This window comes from Dipodomys spectabilis, unplaced genomic scaffold (assembly GCF_019054845.1).
Source record: "Dipodomys spectabilis isolate Male_0828 unplaced genomic scaffold, ASM1905484v1 ptg000108l, whole genome shotgun sequence".
Classification (NCBI taxonomy): Eukaryota; Metazoa; Chordata; class Mammalia; order Rodentia; family Heteromyidae; genus Dipodomys; species Dipodomys spectabilis.
The window spans coordinates 2469896-2493345 of record NW_024870785.1 but is presented as its reverse complement, the minus strand read 5'-3'; the positions used below and the strand labels follow the sequence as shown (position 1 = coordinate 2493345).

Below are 23450 nucleotides of genomic sequence, written 5' to 3'. Positions count from 1 at the left end.
TTATATTTACCTTCCACATATGAAGGAAAACATGCCATTTGTGTTTGAGCTTGGCTTACCTTATTTAACATGATTTGTTCTAGTTCCATCCATTTCCCTGAAAATGACATCATCTTATTCTTTCTAATGGATGAGTAAAATTCTATTTTGTGTATGTACCACATTTTTTGATCTACTTATTTATTATATGGCATCTGGGCTGTTTCCATAATCTGGCAATTATAAACAGTATAGCGATGAACATGGATATGCACATATGAGTATCTTTACCGTATCTTGATTTGCAATGCTCTGGGAAGATGCCCAAGAATGGTATGGCTGGGTCATAGGGTAAACATATATTTTATACAAGTTTATTTAACTTGCTAAACTTGGTGCAAAGTAAGAAACGTTCATTCAATAATTTACTACCAACTTACCCAAACGAAATTTAAATACATTTAATTTACCCTCATTACTGCCTCTGGAGACACATGCTTGAGAGGCTAGTTTTAGATAGTGTTTTTGGTTTTGGTGTTTTTTTTTTAATCTATCAGATGTCATGGAAATGTTAGTCTGTGCTTTAAAAAGTGGCTTAAGGGAGGGGAGAAAATACTTTTTTTTTTTTTTAACAGTTCTGTGAGATATTTAATAGTACTACATGGTGACAGCATCAAAGTTGATGAGCTACTGACTATAGACAGGAAGTTCTCAAATGTGCATCTCTAGTCTCTAGGATTAACCTAGTGTGGTCTATGCCAGGGTCTTTACTCTCCTACCGTGATAAACAAATCATAAAAATGGAGACTCTGTAGGAGTCTTGCTAGACTGGTTAGACCTGAAGGCCTTGTAGGCACTGGCTGACTTGAAGAGAAAAGTGTGCATGTTTTTATTTGAGGCCAATGGAATCAGCTCCATCACTGGACTCGTAAAAAAAAACTCTCTTCTCTGCACTTAGATCTTTTCTTATAGAATCAGGACGTTCTGGGATCTGTCATTGACAGTAGGGCTCAGACAAAGTAATGCTCAGGAAAGCAAATGATAGTTTTCAATTTGGTTTACCTTTGGACTCTACAAAGCTGTAGAATCTTAAGTGGGGTTTGAGCCCTGCCTCAGTTTCCTCACTTTAAATGACGGCCACTTTTAGAGACCAGTGTGTTTCTGATAGAATGGGAACATGGTGCCAGACTGTTATTCTGTGCCATGAAATTGGTATGTAAATAGAGACTAAATGAACTAAGACAATAGAACAGAAGAGGGAAGTCTTTTTGCCCGGTAGCCTCTGTGACCAGGTTGTACGGACGGTGATTTCTGCTGTCGGGTCATCGGAGGGCTGTCTCTCCTTGGTTCTCATGTCGATTCACCTGATGCACAGCTGGACATAGATGTTTGCCTACACCTGAGTGCACATGGCTCCTCAGGATTTAGCAGTCCACAACTGGACTGTCTGTCCACAGTGCTCTTTTAGGAAGATGTGTGCTGAAACCACTTGCCAACACTATGCTTGGCTCTGCACTTGGTCTCCTCCGTTATGGGAACTGTGTGGGACTTCCTTGGAAGCTTGAGGGTAAGATCTAAATAGATGCTTTCAATCCTCCAGGATCTTCAAACCAAGGCCGACTGTAGAGATTCAGTTCAGGCCTCTAACAGCAGGGTGAATTGGCTGTGCGGAGCCCTCCATGCTGAAGGCCAGCGGTGGCCATGGTGCATGGTGTCAGCCATCTGATGGGTGTCGTATCACTCAGATGGTTGGGTCTCAGACTCAGCCCTTTCTTATTCTAGGTTGGACCCTTGAAAGTGTGCATTTCTCAGAGTTTCTTAGCAGATACTAAAGCAATTAGTCTCATTTTGAGAACTAGCAGTCGACACCTTCTTTGGTTCTATTTACTTCTCACCACTAGAGGAACAGGACACGAGGAGTTTCTGCAGTGCATATGGCCCAGGACAGACAGTCCCCACACGTCCTGACTGCCCTCCTGTCCAGGGGAGTAGAGTAGAAAGTTGACTGCGTCATGTTCTGGTATCTTGTTTTGAGTTAGCTCATCTACTTGCGTGGCTCCCAAGAGTCCGGTAAAGAACCGGTGCCAGGCTGATTGCATAAGCAAACCTAAGGAACTTGCTAAAAATAGATTCCTGGTTTGTGCTCCAAGCTGCTTTGATTCAGTGGTTCTAAGGTGAGGCCTCGGCCCCGTGTCTGTAGCAGTCTCCCCTGGCCATTTAATAGTCTTCCCATTTACCTGCCTTGAGTACTTCGTGTCCTGGTCACATACATAATGTCCCATTACATCTACTTTGAGTACCATGCCTAAAACTTAGGTGTGGTGCCTTGGGGGAGGGGATCATCAGCTTTTTAAAGGAAGCATGTGTGGGGCTTCTTCATTTGCTCCTTGGAATGGGTTATGCTAGAGGAGTGGCCTTTGGCAGCTGCTCAGACAGGCCCTCATGGGCACAGAAGTCTTCAAAGCAGCACCACTGGGGGCATGTTTAGGAGCGAGTGTGCACAACAGACAGTGCTTCTCCTCCAGAAAGAGCCTTAGGTACTGCAGGAGCACAGCTCCCAGCGGCAGCCTTCAGAGCAAGGGGAGGGTCCTTGAACAGCTCATTGATCAGTGCAGTCATCCGCTCACCAGCCAGGGTGGTGCACCTGCTCTGCGGAGGCATGGAGGCGTGCTCTGAGAATAAGCGGAAGTTTAGATGCTGAGATGGATGCTCCTAGCTTTTTCATACCCCTTTGGCACGTGCGCCTGTGCTGGTATGCCCGGCCTGGGCAGGGCACTCCTCCGGCACGCGGGCCAGCCATCTTGTGCACGCTCAGCCTTCACGTGAAAGACAATAGTCCCTGCAGGGTCCCTCCTGCTTGCATCATCTGCACCGTTTTATTTTAGGTGGCAGAACACAGTTGCCTTTCACAAATTTCCTTTATGCTGTGTGAGTACTCGAAGCTGAAGTTGGTTCTTAGTCCATTGGACAAAAACCAGCAGCACTCTATCTGGGAGTGGAAAATTCCTCTTTTTATAGAAGTCTGAATGCTAATATTAAAGGCCTTCTGTTTAGTGTCTACTTGTCAGTATGAAACGACTTATATTTTTTGTTTGTAATTATTTGTCACATGGATTTAAACTCAGCTATTTCACAACATTTATATAAAATGGACTGCTTTACATTAAAATTCATGTAATGTTCCCCTTCCTCCAACTGAAGTCAGTCATCACAGGCTAGCTGTGTGTTTTCTGTGGAGCTAAATATAGTGAATCATATAGTCTGCAGGCATTATCAACGCTTTGCTTTTAAATGAGAGAAACGCACCATGGAAATGCTGTCTTTCATTTTGAAGGTCATTGATTGGGTTAAAAAGGTAAATGCCTTTTTTGGTTGAACTTCCTTCAATTAAGTCATTAACCTTTTAAAGCAAATGTATTCAAAAATCTATCACAAACGCTAAATGAGATTTTAACAAAATCCTGACAATTTCAGCTTAAACATATACACAGAAACCATATGTGCTTAGGAAGAAATATATACACACAGGCATTGTTTACAGAGTGTGTTTTTATATTTAGACGGTACTGGCGGAAGAGTTACTCTATACATACATTATCTGAAATGTACATTCAGATAGCCACACAGATTTTACATTAAGAGACAAAGATGTCTCTATCCATGGTGGGTAGACAGACAGACTGACTGACTTCAAACCTGCACTTGCAGTGTAGATTTTTTTCCCTCCATCTCCGGGTACTGCTTTTTAAAATTGCCTCAGGCTACAGAACAGCACCTCACATCCCCAAGGCCCAGGGCCTGGCTCCTAATAGCCAGGCTCCATCTGTGACACAGAGCAGCTGACGAGATGGCTCCGGTGCCTGTATTTTGGAGAGAACATCCACCCAGGTTGAAGTGCCGGGGTTGCCAGGGAGCAGTCAGAAGCCATTAGTGTGGGCGAGAATTTGCCTGGCAGCAGGTCCTCGGGCTTGGTGGGAAGTGCATGCACGTGTCCCTGGGTGGGTGTGGGTTGTGCAAGCGTGTGTGTCTTGTACAGGTCCTCCCCTCCTCCCCCCCTCCATGTGGGAAGGGTAGACAGAGGAAGACCAGGCTCTATAGTATTCAGAAGTCAAATGCCTTTTGTTTTCTGTTCATTGATTTGTTCTTTGAGTATCTGGACATCTCTCCCTCTTTCTTCCTCTCCCTCCCTCCCTCCCTCCCTCCTTCCTTCCCTCCCTTCCTCCCTCTTTCCCTCTGTCTCAGTCTCTCTCTCTCTCTCTCTCCTCCTCCCCCCCTTTTGTTTTTATCATAACAGAAGGCAAAGAAAAAGAGAACAGCAACTTCAGGGTCATGCTGTAGTGTCTGGGCAGATGGAAGGCGTGCCCTGCCCTGGGGCAGGGTGGTTGTAATGAAGTACCCTGCCAGCCTGTAAATAGTGAGGGTCATCTCCTCCATGTGATGGAGGGGATCGCGTTGCAGTGAAAATGGAAATGTCAATAAAATTAATCTGCCAGCTCTTTGCTGTGGTTTTTCTGCTTCTCTGGTCAAAGGAGATTGGGGGGAGGGAGGGAAGTTTGGTGAGAAAGGAAAAGAACAGGTACAGGCAAGCCTGCTGTGTAGACCCAGAGGTTGGGAGGCCGGTGGCCCCGTGGCCCGGTGGGCAGGAAGTCTGTGCTGTGGCTGTGGCGTGGTGCGGCTGGAGGTGGGGCCAGGCCTGGGAGTGAGCTGGTAGATCTGTGGCATTCCTCAGGAAGCTACGGAGCTTCCAGCTCAGGCTACCCTGAGCACAGAGTTTATTGTTCTAGGCTTTCTTAGACAAGGTTCTTACTTAGCATGGGATTTATGGCATTTACTGCTAACGAATGTCTATTCTTAAATTACCAAAAAAAAAAAAAAGAAAAAAAAGAAATGGCAGCGCAATTCCCACATGTCCTTCCAGGCCCCAGCTTCTTAAACATCAGCAGGGAACACAAACTCTCCACTTCCCTGTTTCCCTCTTTCGTGTGGCTGCAGGCTAATGATGTGTAAGGAAAACACAGCCATCTATAAAGCCCCAGTGCTGTCCTCGAATTCTTCATTTATTTTGCATTTGATTATGCCACAAGTCGGATCTTGTTTCTTTTCCTTTTTTTAAAGTTATTAGTTCAAATATTAATGTAGGGATGTGGCATATATTGCTGCTCTTGATTGATGCCTTCCCCAAAACAGGGAGACGTGCTCGTATGAATTTTAAGAAAGCAGGGGTCCTGCAATGCCTTTCCAGAAGAGTTTTTCAGATACATAATTTAGATGCCCTCTAGGCAGGCTTTCAAGGCATTTTTGCCGGAGGGCAAGAAAAAATAAGTATGACTGTTAAAAGTAAATGATTTTTGCTAATGCACAATTAATGCCAGAGAAAAGCACAGAAGAGAAAGATGCTGATGGAAACTTCTGATTAAGTGAGCACCCTACCTTGATGTGCATCTCTTTTTTTTCTTTCCCCTTCGTAATAATGATCAGTGGTACAGAGAGCTAAAAGTTTTCATGTCATGCAAATGTGGCATGCAGGGTCACATGAGTGTGCGAGCGTGCGTGCTTAGGAGGTGACAGTTGTAGGAGGGGGCCGAGCAGGCAGTCACCAGTGCCACAGCTTCTGTCACCTGTGCAGGCAGCCTAGAATATATAGACTACAGAACACTGAACTTGATTACCTGGCAGTCTGTGCTCTCTGTGGGCGTGGGGAGATGTTCCCACCGAATGGGCTTGTGGAGGGCGGTTTTCCCACATTGGATCCCATAATTGACAAAGAGCTACTGCTTTGCATCAAGCACACAAATTATAATTGAATTAATGATATGGGCAGAGTGTGAGACACACAAAATTAACATTTGAAGAGGCCTGGTTTAATTTTGTCTTTTACATATTTGTGTCTCCAATTATACTTTAATGAAAGAGAATATTCCTGCTTAATGGATTTCTTTCAACAAGCTTAGCTGAGCTCATCATCAGCTGAATATTGTTGTGGGCACGCTCACCACGTCTCTTCTGATGCATTTTCTTGTCTTCCTACCAGGGGATGGTTTAGACAACAGTGTAGCTTCGCCGGGCACAGGCGACGATGACGACCCAGACAAGGACAAAAAACGCCAAAAGAAAAGAGGCATTTTCCCCAAAGTAGCAACCAATATTATGAGAGCGTGGCTCTTCCAGCACCTCACGGTAAGTCGAGATTAAAAGCGGAAGCCGCTGTATTGCTTTGTTACGTTCGCCTAGCAAGTCACATAGTCTCACACAGATTTGAAAATAAAAAAAATAAGGTGTCTGTTTATTCTCTTGAAATTCATGGAGTAACGAGCAGTTGAGGTTTTATCAGCTCTTAGCATTCCAAGAGCTTCTCCAGAAAGGAATAGGTTTGTGTTTTAAGAGGTAAACAATGAACTTTACTCAGAAGGGTCCAGGCTCCCTAAATAGTGTGTGTGTGTGTGTGTGTGTTAATAAATTTGTTATTTATATTGGAAGATATGATAGCAAATCTAGAGAGTGTAACTTCAACCAGAGGAAATGGCTCTAAGAAGTCCATAAAGAGTCTCTAAGAGTCCCTAGTCCTTGCTGATTTCAATATTAATGTGAGCTGTCTCCTCTAAACTCAAAAAAAAAGGATAGAAGGAAGGAAGGAAGGAAAGAAAAGCCTTTTGCCACATGCCTATCCCAGCTCCTGGTATCAGCTGCAGCTTGACCCGTGGCTGTGGTCTGCAGACGTGTCATGATCTAGATGAGAAATGCGAGAGGTTGTGGCTACTGTAAAGCCTTTGTTTGCAAGGTGGGAGGTGCAGGTTTTGTTCTAGCTGTTCAAGTGCACTAGATGTAAAGCTAGCCCTCTTCACTTCTGGGAGAGGATGAACTATGTGCCACATTTAAAACATAACGATTTATATTCTCCTGTTGGCAATCAGTTTTATGTTTTGGTCGGTATGTGTAGGTGTGCACTGTTGACTCTAAGACTCTCATGACGGATGATGACAGTATACTTTGCAGAAGAGCTAGGCTTATATTTTATTGTCCATTTGGAAATTCTTGGAGAATGGTAAAAATTTCAGAGAAGGTGTCTCACTGCTTTTTTCAGGCCGTTCAAGGTAGGCTAATGCTTCAGAACACAGTAGCATGTTAAAAGTGGCAGTTCTTTGATTAGTGTCGCCATGCTGTGTCACGGGTGCAGGACAAGGCTCCCCTCTTATTTATGGTAGTTGTTGCTGGTTTGCTCTTTTCAGAAGGCAGCAGAGGGCAAGGGGTGGAGTGGAGGTGGGCAGGGAAAGGGAGAGAGTCTCATTCCTAAGTCGGCCATTTTGATGGGAGGACATTAGTGGCAAACTAAGGGGTATGGATCTGGCCTGTGGTGTTAGGATTAGCGGGGAGAGCCAAGGAACCAAGGGGCTGCTGTGGTGGTGGTTAGACCTGCCTTCCAGCTATGGGCGTTTCAAAGGTCAGGGCCCTGCACCCGCTTGGCTCCAAGGAATTAGACAGAACATGCAGTCTCTGGGCTGATTACTTAACCAAAGACGAAATAATGAGTCCTAAGCAAATACTGACTAATTGAAAGGGCTGTAAATCCATTACATATTGGTCAGGGATAATCAGGAGTATTTAATCACTTTTATCTATTCAGGAGCACTGGAGCTGCAACAGCAAAGCCCTGAACCTTACCGTGTGGTTATTATTCTCATCATTATCAAAATTACTTCACAGCTGTCCTTTGCTACATCACCTCGGCTGGAGATTTGCTAACCTGTAAAATGTTTTTAATTTGAAAGTGGAACGAGCGCAAGGGAAGGGCCTTCTCGTTCTTAACGGGAGGTTTGTTGGTCTGGGTAACAACGGAAAGAGGCAGGCAGCTTGCTTCCCCGGCCGGCCTCGGGCTGCCTCCAGCAGCAGCCCACCTGTCCCGCCTCCGGCCCCAGTGCCTTTCCTGTTGGAAAATCACGACTCAGTTGCTTTCCACGCTAAAATGCGCGTGTGTGCGACCTCTGTCATCAAGACCAACATCCCAGAGTATCAGGTCATGGGCCATCCTGTTTACAAAGGAGGAAGCTGAAGCCAGAGAGCCAAAAGTGTGACTCTCAAGCCTCGGGACCCTCTGTCTACGTGTGTGTGTGTGTGTGTGTGTGTGTGTGTGTGTGTGTGTGTGTGTGTGTGTGTGAGAGAGAGAGAGAGAGAGAGAGAGAGAGAGAGAGAGAGATGGCTGTCTTTTTAACATTTGCATAGAAATTTTACCACCTCTGCCACTGACTGCCATCTGACTCCAGGTCAGATTAGGGATGGAAGGAGGCGGAGGTTCTGTGTTCTTGTGTTTAAGGTGTCCTGCTCCCTAAGCCTTTCTGAAGGGGGAAGGCTTTCCGCCATACTGTGAGAGCAGAATCTCACCAGGAGGTGGAGGTGGGAGAAAACTTGCCGACTTGTGCTGTGCCCCTTCCCTCTCCACTCCCACCTCCCTGTGCTGGACCGTGATTGGCTGAGGGCTGTGCGTGGCCCACGGCTCTGGGCACTTGTGCATCTGTGGTGCTGTGGGAAAGGGGAGGAGGGCTTTCCATGAATACCTGGCCTTAGAGTAGGAGAAAAAGCTCAAATAACCTGCTAGTGGGAATCAGGCAGCCTGTATCACAGGTCTGGCTTTCCTCCGTACTGGCTGGACCTTTCCTTTTCACATGTTTAAAAGTCAGTGGACATGTAGCGTCTGTGGACCCTTTGCTGAGCCTGTTCACTTTGATTTTGCTCAGAGACCTCGGGGTGGTGTTGTATCCCAGCCTGGTGCATGTCCTTTGCTCTCCTCCTTCCCGCTTTGTACTTTCCACCCAGCGCTTTGCTTTCTCCTCCCATGACCTTTCTCAGCTTGCCCCTTCACTACTCCCCTCACCCCCCTTTGTCTTCCATCTCTCTCCCTGCCTTTTTTGCTCCTCCTGGACCTGCAGGAAATGCTTCCCTGGCTGTCTCTGACAGGGTCTCCCACTTTCTCTTTACTGCAGAGGGGTCTGGCCACTTTGATGAGGATGGTCCCGTAAAACTTTTACTTTCCAGTCTTTAATGAGCTGGAAGATTTACTCAGCTGTAATTCTGAGCTCAGGAACCAAGAATAGAGACCCCTAACCAGCGACATGTTAATTTAGACTTCTTTCTTCCACACACTAACAGTCGTGAGGAAGTCGGAAATAAAGATGCCCCAGTATATTTTCCTGTCATTTAATTAATTTCAACTTTCAAAATGAAATGTTGGCTGGAGCCACTGAAAATACATGTCGCCTAAATTATTATTGCATGTAAATTTCTTTGCAAGTGCATGATTCAATGTACATTCCTTCATTATTAGTCTCTTCAACATTATTTCAACTGGGTTTATTCTCTTTTGTGAGGTGTGACCTGTTCCTGTATTACAATAATCCCCGATGTACCCTTTTTTCTTTCTTCCCTAAAAAAGAAGCTAATTGAATTATCTCATTATTTTAATTGGTTAAGCAAATGTATTTTGCATCTCAGGATGTGTTCTTAAAGAAAGAGGCTGCTAAGGCTTTGCCCCTTGAATGGGCCATTGGTCCATTTTGACAGTCATGCATTCATTAACTAGCAGAACATAAAAGAACTCTGGTTGTATTTTTTTTTTTCAAACACCCAACCAGCATGGAACAACTTTTTCCAATAAGCCACAGGGGTCTCTCTACATATGTTCTCAACTGCAAGCTATTGTCACCTATTCTGAACGCCTCAAAAGGCCCAGAGAGGAGAAAAACCCACCTCAACAAAGGCTAACTGTAGCAATTGTTAAGTCTTAGTCTCAATATGACAAAAATCATTAACCTTCAGTTTTCTTAGAAGAATAAGTTCCACTGCAATTGTAACAATTAAAACAATCTCTCAAATTTCTGCATACTACTAACTTCAGGGAAAAGGGTACCAGATTTATTGCTTAATTGATTATATTGAAGAAAATATGGGAACTTAAAAGCCGAGCTGTTTGATGAATCGAAGAGTTAATACTTCAGGCAGTTTGAATTTGCTTAATTTGCAGTGTTGTAAACAATTAGTTTCTAGTTCCTAACTACGTGTTTTCAAAATGTTCTTTAAAAATAGACATCCTCTCTGAAAAACTGACAGTAGTTTTAAGGAAATAAACGTGTATTTCTTTTAGAAAGTCAACTAGGGAAAAGACTGCACGTAAGAGGATAGATACGTAACCGCTCTCCATTGGTTGATGCTCTGCCTGACTTCTTTGGGTAAGAAATGTAGAAAAGACAGAAGATAGAATCTGTTGGAAATGCATGTGCTTTAGCTCGAAAGTATCCAATCGCAAAAAAGAAAAAGAAAACATAGGGAAATCCTAGGGAAGCATGCTCCTTTCACTAACACATGGCGATTGTGATGTCATAAAAGTAAGCCTGCCATTGCAACTGTTTTTATTTGACTTCAAAGATAGCTAAAGAAAGAAACAGCAAGAAATAATACCCAAGCTGACGGTTTATTTATAAAGATGAAAACCCCTCCACGCCAGGCAGCCCTGAGAGGGCTCAGTTAGCCACTCAGCACCTCCTCTGCGCCTTCAAGAGCCCCTCTAGTTGGGCTGCAAAGAATTGGGACCAGGGAAGAAAAACAGGAAGTGCTCCCACACAAAGACCTCACTTGCTCATACCAGTTTCTGGCTGAGGGTCTTCGTATTTGAAAACACGGGGATAAAGCTTGTACTTGGGAGATGTGAGGCTCCTTTCAAAGATATGTGACTGGATTAGAAGCAAGGTTTACCTAACTGCGGCGTAATATACCGCGCAGCCTTCTTGAGCATGAGGGTCTAGCCGGTCTTGCCCTTTGTCTGTGGCAATGCTTTGGCCGGCCCAAGCCTGCCCCTTGGCCTTGACCTATCTCACTCCGTGGCTATTGGAATGTGTTTTGTGAAATTTGATAAAGGCTTGGGTGTGGCTAATATTCTTTACCATACTGTCATGCTCAGGCAGTGCACCCAAGTTAGGAGCAAATAGAGTTCTCTTACCCTGTGAATTCAAGACCCAGATAGTCCACATAGTTATTTTAAGGTAGTTACTTTGTACGTACTTTGTATGTCTGTGCTCCCTACCAGGAGTGTGTTTGTACATGTGTACAAGAAGAGGGAAAGAGCTAGATTATTTTTCCTTTTAACTAGTTTTCCTTGTTCTGGGCGCATCTGGAAGACTTCCTCTCTGAAACGAGAGCATGCGTGTCCAGTGGTGACAGGGCCGTCGCCTGCAGCACAGTGGAAGTTTGGTCCATGGACATTACCATCAGCCGACAGCGTAGCACGTGCGTGGAATCCTAGCTGCTTGGGAGGCAGAGGCAGGAGGATCTTGAGTTTGAGGCCAGTTTAGGCACAAAGCTAGCTAGGACAATGAACATGGTTGTGCTGATACGGGATAAATTATATAGGTCACCCAGAGTGAGACCAAAGGAGGATATTCTTAGGAGAGGATCACGAAGGCACAATACCCATGTGCATCTGATCATATAAAATAATATTTACCAAAATGAACTCTGGAGCCAGGTGCCCATGGCTCACGCCTGTAATCCTAGCTGAGGCTGAGATCTGAGGATCAGGGCTCAAAGCCAGCCTGGGCACGAAAGTCCTTGAGACACTTATCTCCAGTAAACCACTCAGAAAATCGGAAGTGGCGCTGTGGCTCAAGTGGTAGAGCGCTTGCCTTGAGCTGAAGAACTCAGAGACAGCGCCCAGGCCCAGAGTTCAAGCCCCACAACTGACAACAACAACAGCAGCAGCAACAACAACAACAACAAAGAACTCTGGAAACATGAAGTTTTTATTCACCTTTGTTGCTGTTTTTATTTTCTTTTCCTTTTGCCTTGTTTGCTCCTTTATCTGCCTTTGGGAGGGCCAGAGGGGACAAAGGGTTACAGATGCAGCAGTGATACTCACTAGACAATGTTGAAAACTACACAACTGATGGGTGGGGAGGGGAGGGAAAACCTGGGAGAGAGAGAGGAGAGAGAGAGGGAAGGGGAGACATTGTTTAAAACAAAATGGACTCTATCTGACTTATGTAACTGCAACCCCTCTGTATACCACCTTTACAATAACAATAATAAGTTTAAAAAAAAAGATAGCTGGGGGCTGGGAAGGTGGCTCAGTGGTAGAGCGCTTGCCTCGCATGCATGAAGCCCTGGGTTCGATTCCTCAGCATCACATAAGCAGAAAAAAACCAGAAGTGGTGCTGTGGCTCAAGTGGTAGAGTGCTTGACTTGAGCTGAAGAGCTGAGGGACAGCACCCAGGCCCAGAGTTCAGGCTCCATGGCCAACCAAAAAAAAAAAAAAAACGGTAGCTAGACCCTGTCTCGAAAAAATGAAAAGAAGAAAGCAAAGCAAAACAAAGCTGCTAGGAATCCGGTTGTTCATATCTGCAGAATGAGGATAATTCTAGACCCTCCTACTAGAGTGTTACACCATTTAAATGAGATAGTACAAAGCACCGGCTCTGCACCTTGTTCTTCTAACAGGTATTTTATATAAAGTAACCATGGTTTTAGGTTGTTTTAGTTGAATGCTAGCAGCAGACCTTAAACAATGGGCGTGGGCATCCGAAGTTACCACTTCTTTTCCTGGCATTACACAGGATAGGAAGGCCAGGCTTGCCACCCCCCCCCCCCCAAAAAAAAAAAACAAAACCCTGAAAAACCAAAACGAACAACCACCAAAAACCCCCAAGTCCCTCTTGTAGGAGAGTGTGATCCAAACCCTGACCCAAAAGCTGTGTCCACCTTTGCCGACTTTTTGTGCTGCTAAGGAAGCCATCATTCTGGCGCCCTGTGTGGCGGTGCGCGGGCGGGCTGGCTGGCCGCCGTCTGCGGGGGCTCAGGATGCGAGGTGCTATGCTGTGGCTCTTCTAGGGGCCACTGCATGAAGTGGTGTCTGGGGTTTGTGCTCTCTGGTCTTAGATACGTGATTTAGTCTCTGACCCTACTTCTTACATTTCAGAGGAAGCCTGTTTATCTGGTGGTTGCCGGGTGGCCGATGCCAGTCTGATTGTACACTCGTGCACGTGTTGTCACATATTCTGAGGTGTTTGGTCCTTCACCTGGTGCTTGTCTCGCTGGCTGCCCGAGACCCCTCGCATGTCACAGCGCCAGCCAGGGTGCAGCCCTGGAGGACGCACCACCCATCCTGCCTCTAACCTCCATTTCTCCACTGGTCCAGATCCATGGTCTCTGTGAAAACACGGCGACAATTTCTATCAGCTATCCTTTTAAGGATCTTGAATGGCTAATAAAGTCAGTATTTCATGGGCATCAGTTATTTCTACTTGGAAATTAGTGCCTTCATGATTCTTCGATTGGTCTACTTAATAGTAATAACTATGGGTCAAATTAATAGCAAATATGAAATGTTGGTTTTACTTAAACAGTGAGAGATGGGATGGCCTTTCTCATATGCAGAGATGCGAATGTGCCCTGAATACTAGTAGGACTCACAGACCAAGGAATACTTATGTGGAAATGCGTGTGCAGAGAGAGGGGGCAGCTGCAAACACCAGGACATGGGAGAGAAAGACAGGGAGAGAGAGAGAGCACTTCCTGCAAACACACAGGAGAGCAGACAACTGGAGCTCAGGGCGGGGGTGGGGTGGGGTGGGGTGGGGTGGGGGGAGGGAAGAGAGGGAGAAGAGAGAGGGGAGAGAGGGAAAAAGGAGACAGAAGAGAAAGAACTTCCTGCCGACATATAGGAGTGGGCCCATCCCTTTCCTTAGCCCTGGCATTGTTTTTCTGCTTGCCAGGAGAAAACATCTGTGAGTTATTTGAATGGAACTTCATACTAGAGGCTGCCTGAATTGGTGTCATCTCTGTTTAATTTCAGGAAATGATGTCACAATGCATTAAATAACAATGCTGGGTGATTTATTTTCCCGTGGACATGCTGTCCTAAGCATTCCTCTCCTCTTGCAGTGTTTCCAATTAACTGTAAGCTTGAATGTTCTTCCTATTTCATAATGATTTTAAGGGGCGGGAGCAGGAGGTGGGGGCGGGAAGAGTCGTCATTTCAGGTTGCTGAGGTTCAGCGCTAATGGCGCATCCATCATACGCTTATTGGGACGGGAGGGTGCTTGCTGCGCATCAGGGCTGTGGTCACCGGTGGAAGCCTACCGTACTGTTGGCTGCTTTTAAGGAATGTCTGGAGAAGAAAGCCCACATATTCTGATGCTAGCCATCCAGTGTGCCACTAGATGATTTTGATAGTGACCTGGACCCTGTAGCCATTTGATTGATCAGAGTTTCTGCACACTCCCTTCCTCAGTAAGGAACGGGGACGGAAGGAAGTCGGTTCTGTGTGCCATCTGTCGCTGTCGGTACAGTCTCTCAAATTAAAGAGACAGGCCAAAAATGTAATGCTGTGTCGAATGTTAGAGATGCCTCCAGAAGAAAGGAAATTGCCACCGAATTGGTCTCTCTTGGGGGAGCGGAGCTGCAGGCCGCTGTGTTCTGGCCTTTTACCTCCAGTTAGCCTCCGGGGTGCTCCCCGGACCTCAGGGAGTTCTGCAGGAGAGACTACGACACCCAGGCCAAGTGGCCTCTGTGGTGTCGGATGGGCCGTGGGGCCTGTGGGGCCCGGGTCTTCCTGGTGCCAACACAGCTCAAGGTGTGGCAAGCCATTCGGAAGCATCCCAGACAATCTAATAGGAAAGGGACTTCATCTGAAATAGATGATTAGGAGATTATGAGCTACAAATAGACATTTTTTTTTAATGGGTGGGGGTTGGAGGGGTGGCTCAGGTAGTTGAGTCCGAGTTCTAGTCCTGGTCTCAGACAAAAAAGAAAAAGAGCAATAGAGCACAGAGGGCTTTCAGGGCTCTGAAACAAGGTTGGTTGTCATCACACATTTGTCCAAACCCCTGGAGTGTGTGGCTGAAGGGGGGAACCCCTTGGTAAGCAAGCTGTGGGCTCGGGGTGACGACGCTGCGCCACACAGGTCCGCTGCTCTAACAAGAGCCCCATTCCAGGTGTGCGCGTGTGTGTGTATGCGCGTGTGCGTGCGTGCACGTATGCACATGTGTGGGGGGCGGATATTGGTGAATAGGAGGGGAAGGATACCTCGAAAGGGAAGAAGTATGCATGTACATCAGTGCAGTGGTGTGCATGTACATCCATACATTGGTGTGCATGTACATCAATGCAGTAGTGTGTATGTACATCCATACATTGGTGTGCATGTACATCCATACATTGGTGTGTATGTACATCCATACATTGGTGTGCATGTACATCCATACATTGGTGTGTATGTACATCCATACATTGGTGTGTATGTACATCCATACATTGGTGTGCATGTACATCCATACATTGGTGTGTATGTACATCAGTGCAGTGGTGTGTATGTACATCCATACATTGGTGTGCATGTACATCCATACATTGGTGTGTATGTACATCCATACATTGGTGTGCATGTACATCCATACATTGGTGTGCATATACAGCAATGCACTGGTATGTATGTACATCCATACATTGGTGTGCATATATAGCAATGCACTGGTGTGTATGGGAAATCTTGGTACTCCCCTCCTAATTTTGCTGTTAATCTAAGACTGAAAATCTAAAAATTAAAGTCTGCTTTTTAAAACTAGTTAATTGAGAAGTGATACATTAAAGAATGAAATGCTATTGCTGTAAAAAAAAAAAACCCAAAATAATTGTCAGCTCAGAATCTAGCACCCAGTGTATCATAAAATATCACTTGAACTTTAGTTGTTCAAAAATACATTAAGGAATAAGAGACAAGGAGCTGAGGACCCTTGAATAAAGTGAAACACAAGACATGTGCATATCTGGATATTCAGCTATTTAAGAACTCCAGGAATAGAGAGCCATTACATGCTGTTTCGTGAAATCCCTGAATATTCATTCAGATCACAGGAGAAGTTCTCATTTCACTCTGCCTGGCCACAGTTTGCAGATGTGTTCTGAGAACAGGTGGAGTTAGCAAGAATTAATAGAAGATGGGAATGTTCAGCCCCTCCCCTTCGCCATAGCACAGGGCCCTAAGAGGACCTTCATGTTCAGGACTGATTTCCCCTTTCCAGGTGGTATTGCCCGGAGGAAGTGTCTGGTTTTGCTCTTGGGAGCAGATGAGGGGGGTAGGGATGAGAGCCAAGCTCACTGCTCCTGCTAAGAATGTTCCTGGTTGGATAGAGTTTGCCTGGGTGTCGCTCGCCACTTTGTAAATTGATTGGCAGCAGTTGTTTACAGTATGCGAAGTAATCACTGGGACCTTTTAAAGGTGTATTATCCTCTTAAGACATAATAGTAATGCCATTTTCATGCTTTTACATTTGCTATTCATATTGTGAACTGCCAAGTCCCAAATCTGCCAGAACTAATTTGTTTTTATCTAATAGTGGATAAGTTGTCAAGTCACAATATAATGGCAGATAATTTTTTCTAGAACTATAGTTTTACTTCTTGGTTTTATTAGATCATGAATAGTTGTTTAATCTAACTTGAAGGTCCACACAAAAAATACTACAATTTAAGAGATTAGTATTTTGGGATGACAAGAAATGAAGGCATATTATTATCTGTTCTGTATATTAAAGAAAATGAACATGGGCCAGTAGTCAGCCCTCCTCCAGCCATGGCCCAAGTGTACTGGCACCTGATGTGTAACACAGCCAGACAAGGAAGAGCTGTTCTTCTCCACTCCCGTGCGGAGCCAGACCTGGGCCCTCCCTCGCGGTCATCACATTGCCGCTATACTGTCTAGATTGTTTCATTTTTGAATCATTCTGTTGTAGTGACAAATACTCCGGACTTAATTTTTGCTTGACAATGCATCCATTTCAGAAGCAATAGTTTAGAAAGGCGTGTTCCCTTGGGGCTGGGAAGGTGGCTCAGTGGTAGAGCGCTTGCCTTGCATGCCTGAGGCCCTGGGTTTGATTCCTCAGCACCACATAAGCAAAAAGAAAAAAGCCGGAAGTGGCTCAAGTGGTAGAGCGCTAAGCCTTGAGCTGAAGAGCTGAGGGACAGCGCCCAGGCCCAGAGTTCAGGCCCCACTCAGGCCCCACGACCGGACCCCCCCCCCCCCAAAAAAAAAGAAAGGCGTGTTCTCACAACCCTGGTGGTTCTACCATGGTGAAGCGGCAGCTTCTCACCCAAAATACTTGGTGCCGCTCCACAGGCTGGCAAGCAACAGCCCCAGTGCAGTGGGGTGGGGTGGGGTGGGGGCGCTGCTGCTGAACTAGCCTTTTAAAACCAAAGAGAAGAGTGCTGGATTATTCCCTGTAGGTTTGGTGACATGTTGGAATTCTCTGTAAAGGCAATCTTATTTTTTCCCCATGGTGAAAAGTTATAGGTTCCATTTCAGTGTTTCAAGATACCTGCAGGCAGCTCATGACTTGTTACACTTGTTTTAAAATCCTGCTTCCCAGGGAGGGAGGGAGGGAGAGAGAGAGAGAGAGAGAGAGAGAGAATCATAAAAGAGCAAGGGAACATGGGGTCATTATTACTCAATTATAGGCTCAGTTTTTGCATTAGTTTCTGTGAACTCTTAAGTTGCTACCTATGTGGTCCAATCTCCCTGACGACTTGATAGGACTATGATGAAGGCTGCTCTTGTGGCATAATCCCAGAGCTTTTATGTTCTCTGTGAGCTGATTACCTGATTATTAAAAATGACTATGTGCACACACATAGTTTTTAATGTGGTTTTTGTTCTTTGTCTGGAAATTTTATAATATATGTTCATATATAATCAGTACATATGTATATAGCTACACACATGTGTGTGTGTAATTTTACTCTCATTGATCTTCATGTCCTTGGACTTTTGCCAGTGGCCACCTCAAGTATTTTCTTTTTTTTTTTTTTGGTCGGTTGTGGGGCTTGAACTCTGGGCTTGGGCGCTGTCCCTGCACTCCTCACCTTAAGGCTAACGCTCTACCGCTTGAGTCACAGTGCCACTTCCAGTTTTCTAGTGGTTTATTAGAGATAAGAGTTTCATGGACTTTCCTGCCCTGGCTGGCTTTGAACTGTGATCCTCAGATCTCAGTCTCCTGAGTAGCTAGGATGACAGGCGTGAGCCCCTGGCTCCCGGCAGTATTTTCATTCTTATAGTTTGTATAACTAAAAGGCACATCTTGGGTGGGAGATGTGCCAAGATGGAGTTCAAACCTTAGTTTGCCTAAAAAAAATACGAGGATGTCTTAAATTCTCATGAATTCATGGTTGGCCCTTGTGAAATACAGTATGGAAATACTGATAATTCATTTTAAGCAAGTTAAAAAAACTACCTTTAAATAGTGAGGACAGTCTTAAGTCTTTGTATTTACCAAAACCACGCAACCACTGTGGATAGATTGAAGTCAGTTTCTTTCTGTTATAAGCAGACACAGCAGACCTAGATCCAATGGAACCATGGATACCTCAGCTCAGCCTTTTGCTTCCTTGGTTATCTTGGGCAAGTCGGTTAATCCGAGTGCCCGTTTCCTTGCCTCATTGTTTTGAGGGTTAGCGGAGATTACAAATAGCCCTTTGAAGAGGGGCAAACTATCATGCAATTATAAAATAGTCATCAGTCTGACTTCAGTGCAAGCACAGAAGTGACCGATTAGCTCTGTCTTAGCTCCTTAAAGCCTAAACTTGGGTATTGTTCACATCACAGAACGGTATTGTAGTGTGTCTTGTGACCCAAGTCTAGAAAGGGGCTCAGAGCACACAGAGAGCGCAGGCTGTGCATCGGGGAGGACGGGGGCTCTTCCTGACGCTTGTTCTTGGGCACAGTTTCGCTGGTATCCCGAGTCAAAGTAACTTTGAAAAGTCACACAGTCCAACTCAGCAGGAGCTAGGTGATAGCAAGCTAACACTGCAATACACGCATTCTCATTTCTGTTACTACAGCTTTGAAACAAACTGTAAGGGGATTTGGACATCTTTGTCTGTAAGCTCTTCATCCTGAGATTAACTGGTCCACCAGCCTGCCACTTTTTATCTTGGCCAAGCTGGTGTGACGAGCTGGTTTACATCTCTGACGTGGCAAGCCCGTGGCTCCCATGTAAGGGGGGGTGGCAGGCACCCCGTGCTAGACGCGGAATTCCCCACGGAAGCAAGCGTCCGGAGGGAGCACAGTTCCTTCCCTGAAGGACAGTTTCAATGTGGAGGCGACATCAGGCTTTCTGTGATTCTGCGTTCAGAGACTGAAAGGTTGCAGTGTCCTCGACAGAGCCCACTTTGGCTAAAGCACAGAACACGAATGGAGGCTGAGGGGACAGCTCTGAGCACTAGTGAGACTTAGGTGTGTGCACCCTCACCGCGCTCAGGCTCGGGCGTCTTTGCAGGTAAAGATAGCCGTGCGGTAGTGGAGAGTCAGGCCGATGTGGATGTGCCGACAGAAGAGGGGGAGCAAGTGCAGAGAGAGAGAAGAGGTCACTTGGGGGGGGGGGAAGAGACAGAAACAGAACATAATCAGATGATGTGAGGAAGAAGGGCCTTCAAAGTAGGGAGAGCAGCTTCTGTGGGAAGATGAGGACGAGGACCGGGGAACGCCGGCCTTTCACGATGGCGCTCGGCAGTCGTGGGCGACCTCTGACTTCTTCTGCAGGCCGATGCTTGAACAGGCGAAGCTGGGAGGCAGCCAGGGAGGAGCAGCAGACGGGGTGGGAGGGTTTGTCAGAGGACTCCACAGTGTGGGCATGGTGCCGGTGGGCGGATGGCAGTGTGAGTGTGGAGGGGACAGAGGGGCCGTGGGGATGTGGTGCTCAGGAGAACACGGCGGTCAGAGCCCTGAGCTGAGCGGCGGAGACACAGGAGAGAACTGGGGACTCAGGAAAGGACCTCTCTGGAGGTGTGACTGGGCCCGTGGAGGGGCGATGAGCCCCACAAAAGGCCGAAGGGGAGAGGACTCCCTCCACCGTCCCGGCCGTCCGGGAGAGCTCGAGCCCCGGCACAAACCCCCATGCGGGTGGCGCGGGTGGGTGGCGCACCAGGAGAGCAGAATCCCCTTGGGCCGTGCTCTTCCCAGGGATTAGGACAAGGAAATAAATAGTTCTGTGTTTCATCTGAAAAGAAAAGCAGCTAAGAAAAGTCAGCATGTTTTTGGAAAAGAGAGGTGAAGGGGTCTTGGCTCTGGGCACTCGTTAACTGGGTTGTAAACTCCACAGCGTGGCACCGGCTGAGGGCGCTCGGGATGGTCACTGGGCAGTGGCCGGAGAGAGAAGTGCGTTCATTTTAACGCCACCACTTCAAATCAGTTGGTGGCGAAAATGAATAATTCAATAAATGGTTTTGGGGTAATGTTTATAACTATTAAAAAAAACAGTCAATATTTTCCATGAAAATAAATTCCACATTTAAGAGTTCTTTGAAGTGACATGACTATTTCTTTTTCCTTTGTCTAGTGAATCCTTTCAAAGCATAAAAATAAAGGAGTTTCAAAGAAAAATGGTGATTGATTAAATTAAATTAAAATTTAAGAGCTTTTGAGTGCCAAAAAATACCATAAACAAAATAAAGACAAATATTATTAAACTGGGAAAAATATGAGCAATGTCATATAATGGGCAAAGAAATAAAATTGCTAATAAAGCACCGAATGTATCAATAAGGAAACAGTGAATGCAAATGGCCAGTAGGCATTATAAAAATTGTTGCTGGCATTAGCCACCAAATACATTGTAAGAATTGAGCAATGGAAAATTATCATTGAATGGAAAGTAAAAAAGAAGGAAACCCTGCCTAGTGACCCACGCCTGTAATCCCAGCACTCGGGAAGCTGAGACAGGAGGATCTCCAGTTAAGGCCAACGAGGGCTGAAGGGCGGGGCTGCCTCAAAAGTGAAACAAGACCCGGAAATTAAGGAAGCATGAAAATACTATAGTACCCACAACTGTGCAGGACAGGCAGAACTGTTTACCCAGTAGTGACTGTGAGAGGTGGGCATGGATGTCCAGAATTTAAACAGACTCCATAAAGAGGACACACAATTTTTTTTCTTTGTCTTTTTCTTTTTGGTTGGTCGTGGGGCTTGAACTCTGGGCCTGGGCGTTGTCCCTCAGCTCTTCAGCTCAAGGCGAGCGCTCTGCCACTTGAGCTACAACACAGCTTCCGGTTTTCTAGTGGTTTTTAGTGGAGATAAGAGTCTCACAGACTTTCTTGCCCAGGCTGGCTTTGAACGGTGATCCTCAGATCTCAGCCTCCTGAATAGCTAGGATTACAGGCGTGAGCCACCTGTGCCCGGCATACATTTTTATCTTTTATCCAGTAATTCAACTTCTAGGGGTCTGTCTATAAAGAAAAAGTACACACAAAACTTTCTCATAATCATAAGAGACAGTAATAGAATGTTACTTAATCATTAAAAGTTACTTAAGCATTAAATCTATCGCGGTGGCTCAGTCAGACCTATAACCCTAGCTACTTGGGAGGTAGAGATCTAGAGAACTGTGGTTTGAGAACAGAATGAGCAAAAAGTTTGTGATACTCCATTTATACCCATGAAAAAATTCAATAAAGTGGTGCAGGTTTCTCATCCTAGATATTCAGGAAGTATAAAGACCTGGGCTTTGGGCTAATAAGTCAATTGGGCTGCAAGATCTTATCTCAAAAATAACTAAAGCATAAGGGATTGGGGCGTGGTTCACATGGTGGAGCTAGCTTATCAGGTATGAGACATTAGGTTCAAACTCCATCACCATCAAAAACATTTTTAAAAAGGTGTTTTTGAGATACGTAAATAAATATACTTGCTAGATGAATGAAAAGCAATAAAGAAGTGTAGTGCTAGAATTGCAGTCTTGTGAAGTAAAACGTGTGTGGATATATGTAGAGAACATGTGAGTAATTGTTTTTGGGTGGTGAGGTCTGTGGGCTTTTTTACTTTTCGTATTTACATTTTCTGTTGGACATGTGCTGTATGTGTGGTGCGTACCTGTAGTCTCGGCACGTGGAAGTCCGAGGCAGCAGGAGTTTAGGCATTTGAGGCCAGCTTGGGCTACTTCACAAAGACCTCACTTCAGGAAAAAACAAAAACCAAAAAAACAAGAAACAAATGGGTACAGGAGATTGTGTTTTAATGAAGTGCTGCTTTGGGCACAGGGTTGGCAAAAGTGTGCCTACTTCCTGTTCTAGAGGCAGGAGCGCCGCGGCTGATGGCGCTGGTCTGTTGGTGTCTGTGTGTGGGAGATGCCCACCTTCTTCCTCAGGAAGCGAGCGTGCTCTTTCCTCTGTGCGTGCGTTCGGGGGGAGGAAGCTCTGCTCTGCCCTCCTCCTGTGACGTCCTCGCGTGGGCTATGGCTAAGGCATGGGGCCGGTGTGGATGTCCCATGACCCGGAGTGAGGCTGCGTCCAGCAGCCCTCCCTGAAGTGGGGTGTAGCGAGCGCAGCGTGCACAGGGTCCACCTCATCTGACCACTGTGGCCGCAGTGAACCCCTGCGTTCCCCCCCCCCCCGCCGCCCCGGAATGGGATCTGTGGCAACTGTGGCAAAGGATTCCAGATGCCAGCAGGCGAGGGCAGAGGGGCAGGTGACACAGGCTGCACTGCCGGCCGCGGTGGCCCTGCAGGGGACGCTCCGCTCCGCTCCGGGGCGCTGCAGGGGATGGAACAGACAGAAGCCTGCCCCCAAAGTGGGAACAGGGGGAGGGGGGCACCTCAGACGCCGGCCGGCTGGGATGGAGAGCAAGTTGAGCTCTTATTTTGATCCTGTGTGAGGTTTGTTTGATCTAGCTGCTGCTTCTTGGAGTTCAGTTTTACATATGTTTTAGCGCCCAACAGACTGTGTGTGTATTTTCAGGATTCCCCCCCCCCCTTTTTCTTTCCTCTCCTCAGGTTTTAAGCCAGGGAGGGGAAGGACCGAGAGGGAAGGGAGCTTGGCCAACAAGGCCAACAGGACTGTGCTCTTGACCCGTCCTTAGGCCCTGTGATTAATACAGGCTTTGTAGAGGAGGCTTGGCAAACCCCGCTCACCACAGGACTCGATTCACAATTCACTGCGAGCGGGAGGAGCAGGGGCTTTGTGGTGGCTTGTTTGCTCTCCGCTGCACATGCAAAGCCCTGGGTTCTGACCTTCACTGTTATCTAATCAGGAAGCCGGCAGCCCTGCGTGGAGCCCGTCCTCCGGGGCTCTCGACAACTGTAAATTACGCCCCGCTCCCCGTCTAGGGCATCCGCACTGTACACCACTGTTGTGGCTCTTAAAATAAACAGCATAGCAAGCTGTTTATTTTGGTGTTACTATGTATGCAATTTTAAAACAGTGGTTACTTAAACAAATGTCTCTGTTCCCAACAGGACTTGAAAGCCAGAGTTTGCTCCTGTGGTTTTGGATTTTGTCGCTTGTGTTTGGATTTGATCTGAAGTCCACACTGTGGGCAATTACAAGGAACCTGGCCAGGCCTGGTCCGGCCCTCTCCCCTCCCCCTTGTCCTCCCCTCCCCCCTCTCTCCCAACCCTCTCCAGCTCCATGTGCAGATACCCTGGCTGGATGAGCTGCTTTTTGGGAGAGGG

General features: G+C 46.3%; 1 protein-coding gene across 4 annotated transcripts in view; it reads left to right on the top strand.

Annotated features, from left to right (window-relative positions):
- Meis2 (Meis homeobox 2) overlaps positions 1 to 23450 on the top strand; it is a 186660-nt gene that overhangs the window by 56774 nt on the left and 106436 nt on the right. For all 4 annotated transcript variants that reach the window (XM_042687813.1, XM_042687812.1, XM_042687815.1 and 1 more), the window contains exon 8: positions 6011 to 6156. In XM_042687813.1, coding sequence (XP_042543747.1) covers positions 6011 to 6156 — 146 coding nt within the window. The remainder of the gene's footprint in view (positions 1 to 6010; positions 6157 to 23450) is intronic.